Source organism: Strongylocentrotus purpuratus, unplaced genomic scaffold (genome assembly GCF_000002235.5).
Source record: "Strongylocentrotus purpuratus isolate Spur 01 unplaced genomic scaffold, Spur_5.0 spur5_scaffold_21, whole genome shotgun sequence".
Lineage (NCBI taxonomy): Eukaryota > Metazoa > Echinodermata > Echinoidea > Camarodonta > Strongylocentrotidae > Strongylocentrotus > Strongylocentrotus purpuratus.
Window position 1 is genome coordinate 24,578,607 of NW_022145607.1, and position 7,259 is coordinate 24,585,865.

Genomic DNA, 7,259 nt, shown 5'->3' on the forward strand with positions numbered 1-7,259 from the left:
TAATTGTAAACAACCAACAATTAAAATATGACAAACAAAACTAGATAAGACCAACAAATTATGATTGCAGGGCCCTCAGGGAGAACAGTATGAATACTGATGAGGCTACCCTGGGTAAACAAGACATATTATTATTTTTATTATTATTAACTATATAACCAACTTCTAAACTAATTAAAGGCCTACTTAGCTAGCTAGCTAACTAGCCAATTACTTACTGACTGATTGACTAAAGCAGGCGCGCTTGAGATATCGCCGTTTATCTCTGGACAAAATTCAGACACAAAGCAATAAACATGAAGAGCGACATCTTATAACTCAATGTCACAAAGTAGTTAGTAAATTAGTAAACACAAAACGTAATGTTTACAATGGAAAGTGCGTTCACCTTAATAACTTACGTGCCGCCGCTGATCATCACTGATCTCTAGTTCTACGGAAAAGATTCCGTAGAGATCAGTGCTGATCATCGACGCTTCCTAATCCTGGCCTGAACAGTTCGAAATGTTTCTTCATCATATTCATAGTTATTTATATTTTTATAACAATGGCTGTCGACGGCCTGGCGATTCAAACTATTTGGATGAACGTAGCTGCATTTTGTTCCCTGAGTGATCTTGGAAGATTACAGTCAACATGCAAATATCTCAACGCGATCCTTTCATGCAATTCAGTTTGGTACGTATCATCGCATGACAGTGTTTATCAATTGAGGGATACATGCGCTGATATAGTAGGCTGTTCCGAAGCTGTCTGGGGTCGGCAGCCCCAGCGTATCCGATATCTGATCCAACCTTAACTAGCATTAGCATTGACTCTCTATGCTTTGCTGGAGTGAACTAGACCTAGATCTAGACTTTTTAAAGTCTATATATCCGAACTGGAAAATGAAATGGATGAATTATATATCAACGGAAAGCTTACAATACTATCAATTATATATAGACCCTATGCCATTTTAGTGTCTGTCACTGCCAGAGGAGTACTACTAGAACTACCATCAGTATCAGCTCTCTGAAAACTCAAAATCCAAAGGCAAAGCTCTGAAAATCGGAAGCTATCGACTTGATCAATGACATCATCTTATGAGGAGTAGCCTACGCATATTTCCAATGACTTTGAATTCGTTAAGCAATGCTCATCATCTCAGCTATATAGGTGAACCGATGGGGTCCACATGTTATATCGTCACTGTAACTTAGAAGTTAGAGTCTAGGAAAATTTGACCCCTGTTGACCCATTATTTGGAAAATGAGGTTTTAATTTGCTTTTGTGCGTTAATGAAAGGGTAAATACTTTTTATTCCTTTATATTTGTGTAGGGATTTATTTTGAACTTAAAACTCCCCTTCGTATCCATGATTGATGACTATTCATATATGTAAATTATACTTTAAGCTTGACTGCATCTGGTGAACATTGGAACCAATCAGATACTGTAGATGAAAGGATGGTGGATGAAAATGTGAATGAGGGATGACCTACATCGTAGTATGAAAGGAATGAATCATGGAAGTGAATAGAGGGGAGTAAGAATTTCAAAATAAAAACCTACATGAACAAACTAGTCGTCCTCTCACAAATAAAATGCCCTCATTTTATAATAAGGCATTTTCTTTTCTTTGATTACCTGAACACATTAAACATTAAATATCTAACAAAAATACAAAATGATATATCTTAACCCTTTCCTTTTGTAAATAGACAAAGTCAATATCAATTTATATTTTCTTTTTTCTTTTAAAGAAACTAAATCCTACTACCTGCAAGCATAACAGTGTAAAATTTCACAAAACAAATGAATTTCACTTTGTATATGAATAAATTATGACTTACATGTACATATGATTCAAATGTACAGTGTATTAAGCATAACATATAAGCTGAAATATCTGTCAATACACAAGATTTTATATATCTGAATTCTCTTCACATTTAATCTGTTTTCACTTTTATCACGAGGAAACAATCAGGTTCTAATTTAAATTTGTGCATTAATGAAATGGTAAAAACTCTTTATTCCTTTATATTTGTATTCTACATTCATTCAGGTTTCCATTTCTATCAAGTTGTATTTTCATCGGATATGGTCCATCTCTGTAAATTTAGCCTGATTTTTTTCTCCTGAATTATTATTTTATCGTCAACAGGAAGATTCAGTGGAAAAAGTTGTATAGATTATTTGACCTGGAGGAGAAGTACAGGGACCGTGTTGATTCCTCGGCTCTTGTACCCTTCTTGTACCAGAACCTCTGCTTTCGTCTCCTGTCATGTCTCAGACGCAGGGAATGTTCACAGCAATGGTTCGTCATGAACCAACAGGATGAAGTCGAATCCTTCAACATTGCTCAGAACCTCACATCATTTTCGTTCTTTGATTCAACTCAGCTGTGGCGCAGGGCCGAGTCCTCGCGGCACATCCGTTTGCGCTCGGCGTTGTCTACGGTAGTTCCTCTTCGCAGACTGAAGGCGTGTGATGCAAGGTTCCTGGATGCTGCAACAGATCACATGCTGCTTGGTGGCATAGCTCAGAAAGATGACAGTTTTGCTGAACTCTGGCCTTTCCTGGAGTCTGAGAAGAAGGCCTTCTACAACCACCGCATTGCGATGCTAATGAGGAAGGGGCGGAAGGGGAGAGAGAAATGCTTCTCACAGGTCTCAGGGTTAGAGTGTGGCATGCCGCTACAGTTCTGCTCTCTGAACCTTCTGGGAAGCGGATGGAAAGTGCGGAGGAGGGTTGTGCAAGCCTTTGAGGACACCACCAAAGGCACCAATGCTGCCATCAAGATCGGTGGAATCAAGAACTCTGAGCTGAGGTGTAGCCTGCAGGAGTTACTCCGTCCAGGATTGATCAGAGACTTCTCTCAAGAAGCGGAGCCGATCTGTCTCCGAACCCCCATCAATATGATTCCAAAAGACCTGGAAATAGTCAAGGACCTCTTCTTTCGTGTCCTGGGATACACTTGGTAAGTTGATGATATCTTATGCAATATAACAAATATTACTTGATGACTGAAAACTGATTTTGGAAGGTCACTTCCTATCTATTCACTACACACATAATAAATGATAGTCTTGACAAAAATAATACCAGATGCTTGAGATCTGGTAGCCCCTTTGGAACAGGTTACTTAACTATTCATGAGATACTACCAGCTTTCCACTCAGTCACCATTCTGCACACTTGCTTAATCAAGAATAAAAGTAGATGTAGCGTGGACTACATGTATATTTCTATTGGTATTGGGACCGTTTTAAAAATATTTTGTGCATGCCTCGCTCTGTTTCAAACTTTCAATTTAGTCTCTTTGCCACACAAGCATACACAATTGTGGTGTGAATTGATGACTCAAAATAAACATCAGTGTGTTATTTCATAATCAAGGACACAAATTTTTGTAAAAATACATGTATATCATAGATAAGATCTGGAAATGTACTGCATAACTAAGGACTCACTTTTTCCCATGCAAATAGAGCACCTAAATAGAAGTACCCCAAGACCGAGGATTTCCTCATTTTGTAAATGGAAGTGAAAGTGAAGGTACATTTCTTATCAGTCAGTGTCCTTGGTACCCACACGCACTGAATCCATAAGAAACATGGATGTATTACAAACTATATATCCTATCTGTCTCTCCTAGCATCTTACCGTTCAACGTAGCATCCCATGTCAGCGACAACGCTAGAGCAGAGACATGCCTCATTATAGAGAGCTACGTCCATCACACTGTCATCACACCCATTGTCGATGGCATCCTGTGCTCAGACCTGGTGAGATGCAAACCCATCGGCTTTGCTCATGTCCTGGATTATCTGGTTCTAAGTTTGGTAGTGAAGAACCCAAACCTCAGTAAGGTAGGTGGAAGAAGAACAGTCTTTAACATGCTTCTGCAGTCTGGAAAGACCACATTTTATGGCTTTCCTCAAACAATGTTAGGATTCACACATCAATGAACATCCTGTACTCAGCCCTGGTGAGGTGCAAACCCATTGGCCCGAATTCACAAAGGAGGTTTGTCAACAAACCTAGGTTTATGTGCTTATATGTGTTTCAGACCAAGGTTCAGACAAACCTTGGTCTGAAACACGTCAAAACACGTCATGTGATGCACATAAACCTAGGTTGTTTTTACAAACCTCCTTTGTGAATTTGGGCCATTGGCTTGGCTCATTGTCTTGGATTATCTTAGTCTAGTGGTGAAGAACCCAAGAGCCATCCTGGTAGGCTAAAGTACAGGGTAACCTGCTATGGCAACAACATCTACAGAAAGACTACGTCTATGTAAATATCACCTTTATGAAGAAAAACATATTTTGCTTCCCTTTAACAGTTTTTTATTATTGAAACAACTATTAAAAGAACCTGTGCATAAAGACCACCTTAACCCATAAATCAGCTGCCTACTGGTATTTATTGCCTCAGTTGAGTGGTTTTACATTGTATCTACTATTCGCTCTAAATGTTATTTTTCATTCATTTGTTTATTTATATATTCATATATTTTTTTTATTCATTTACAGTCAAACCTGCTTTAGTGACCACCTGTCTACAAAGACCACATTTTTTGTCTCCCTTGAAAATGGTTATCATTGAAACATGTACTAAAGGAACCTGTTTACAAAGACCACTTTTTGTGTTTCCCAGGGAGGGGGGGGGGGGGGGGGGGGGGGAGGGGGAGGGGGGTTTCAAGAAACCGAAATTGCCTTGCCTGTGTCCCTCTCCTACTGCATTTCACACTTTACTTTGGTAGTTTTACCAATGAATTTTATCATACTTCTAATCAGTGTATATCCAGTTCAAGCACTCATTTTACTTTAACAGTATCACATAGTGTACTGTGTGTCTTTAACAGAAATATGTTCTACTCTGCAAATTATTTGATATCCTCATTTGTAATTGTGAGGGTAAAATTATAATAAAGATCAACCATATTGTTAGGCCAGTGTATTAGTGTATTTTTATTTTCCCAGAACCCCAATGACATGCCAAGTAGTTCATCTGTTAGCATCTCTATGAATTCACTTATGATCTTGCGATGTTAGACGCACCTCTGGCAAGCTGTTAATAATTTTGATGAACTAGTCTTATTCCTTTTCTTCCCATCCCCATTCTTAGATCAGAGCACCATCCCTCATGCTGAACACGAATCCTGAACGCATGACCCTTGCCCTTTCACCTGCTCGTGACCTGATGGCTGCCGTCCGTCCAGAAAACCCTTCAGAGTATGCCTACAATTCACAGCTTGGTGTTTTGCAGTCAGGTACTGCACTTCAGCTCAAAGAAAGGTAAGAATTTTGAGGGTTCAGTAACACAAAGATGTAACTCCATATTTTGCCAAAATGAGTATTTGATATCAAAAAGTTCAGAAAAATGTGGGCTTTCCAGGAAACACAAAGACTAAACTCCACCCAACACCCCATTGAAGTCAATGGCTAGTGAAACATAGACTTTAAACTTTAAAGCTTTCTAAATCTGCACATACTGATGACCGTGTATAACCAAAAATGTGATATATGTGATATATCAATGGTACTTTTACTTCATATGTATCGTAGTTCAGTAATTTTTTGCAATTTTATTTCTCTTCTGAAGCATCCTATGCGTCTTCCAAGGAATCGACTCGTGTAAGCGCTCAGAGTTCCTAGTCCTTCTAGCAACCGAGTACATGTACAAGTGCCTTGACCTTGTTTCCATGGTAACCGAACTCCTCAGCCAGTTTGACCTTCTCAACGTGCGGCGGTTGGTGAGTCGCATCTTCTTCGTCGGGGAGAACACGCGGATCGGTAGCTTCCGGGAGAGGTTCGAGAGGGACCTGCGGGTGAGTCTCGACCGGTTGGGGGCGGTGTTCGGAGGAGAGTTTGCCAGGCAGCAGCGATGGCCGATACACTGCGTACACGCAGAGGTGGAGGACAGACCGAACTGTCTGTTCTCCGATACCTTCACCACCATGGACTATATCTTTCAAGGCCCTGATTTCTTCTGAATCTCCCTTTATTTCTTTTTTAATTATTTATTCGGTACTTTCAAGAAATATAACAATAAAACAATATAATCATGGTGATTACAAAATTAGAATGACAAAAATTATACAAATACAACTGTTTGTAGCAATATTCTAAGTGCAAAAGATGGCGGCCAGGGAAAAACAGAGCAAACTTAATTACTGTAACCGTAATGGTCTCTTCGCCAAACCAACTGATGCACTCAGATCGTGCCTCCTCCCCAATGAACACCCTATACAAAGGGTAGTTATGAGGATATGCAATTGACAACCATGAACAATAATTTCCAAATCACAATTTCTTCAGGATCTTCCTTTCAATGCACCCATTTGAGGCTTGCCTCTAAGGAACATGCATGTCTACATCCTATATAAAGAAAAGTCAGCAGAATCTGCAGTTTTACAAAATAGCACATATCTTTCAGGACCCTAACTTCTTTTAGGTCTCAAGGAACATGGATGTTTTGTCCTATCCAGCTGATAGTAGGGCTAATGTACAATTTACCGTCATCAATATATTCAAGGCCCTAATTTCTTTTGAATCTCTCTTTCAGTTCATTCATTTGAGCTTTGTTCCATAGGAACATGGAACATTTTTATATTTTCTAAAATCCAAAGGATAGTTGAATAATTCAATTTACCTTCATGGGCTATATCTTTTAAGGTCCTAAACCTTTCCCAGCATTCATTCACCCATTCATCCACCCTTCCTTCCATCCATCTGTTGGTATCATATCCTTAATACCAGAATTACATACTAGTTATATTTAAGAGGCTATAAATAACAAGATGTTACACAAAGGTTATGTGCTTAAAGAGAGAGCTCTCAAGGCTCTTCATTTACTGCATGTATTTCACTTTTACAATTTTGCCACAAGGTAGCGCCATTTCACTATCAACCTCGGGACATATTAACTAATTTCATTACACCTTTCAGAAGCATGTCATTATATAAACTAAAATAATACCAACAATGTTGCTCAGAATTAAGCTGTACTGAAACGTTTGAGAATCTTATATAAACTTTCAAAACCTGTTCTTTGTATTGTAAATATGTATGTGTGTATTCCTAAAAACCAGCTCACACGTTTCGGATATAATAACAAGTGATCCAATTATCACTTAGGTATAAAACTACTGAAGCAACTTCAACAAACATATATTTACAACTTAATATACACAGCAACTCCACAGATGAACTTCCTTAATGCTTACTTACTAACTGTTCTTTGTTTTTATCGTTCATGAGTTCAGT

The 7,259-nt window shown here is 38.7% G+C and overlaps 1 protein-coding gene across 2 annotated transcripts; it reads left to right on the forward strand.

Annotated features, from left to right (window-relative positions):
* The first annotated feature begins 455 nt into the window (after window positions 1-455).
* Window positions 456-7,042, forward strand: LOC588301. 2 transcript variants are annotated; one of them, XM_030995452.1, is made up of 5 exons: window positions 456-678; window positions 2,150-2,965; window positions 3,644-3,857; window positions 5,119-5,288; window positions 5,596-7,042. In XM_030995452.1, exons 1-5 carry the CDS (start codon window positions 548-550, stop codon window positions 5,984-5,986), a joined length of 1,722 nt encoding a protein of 573 aa, XP_030851312.1. In that variant the 5' UTR covers window positions 456-547; the 3' UTR covers window positions 5,987-7,042. The 2 variants fall into 2 exon arrangements, with proteins under 2 accessions (XP_030851312.1, XP_011676490.1); XM_011678188.2 differs by having other exon boundaries at window positions 2,388-2,965.
* The last annotated feature ends 217 nt before the right edge of the window (window positions 7,043-7,259 follow it).

What these genes read in the sequence shown, in the direction of transcription:
- LOC588301 (XM_030995452.1), top strand. Translation starts at nt 548, where the DNA reads ATGGCTGTCGACGGCCTGGCGATTCAAACTATTTGGATGAACGTAGCT. An exon ending in AGAACCCAAACCTCAGTAAG is followed by an intron (nt 3,858 to 5,118) that starts GTAGGTGGAAGA and finishes CCCCATTCTTAG; the next exon opens with ATCAGAGCACCATCCCTCAT. An exon ending in GCACTTCAGCTCAAAGAAAG is followed by an intron (nt 5,289 to 5,595) that starts GTAAGAATTTTG and finishes TCTCTTCTGAAG; the next exon opens with CATCCTATGCGTCTTCCAAG.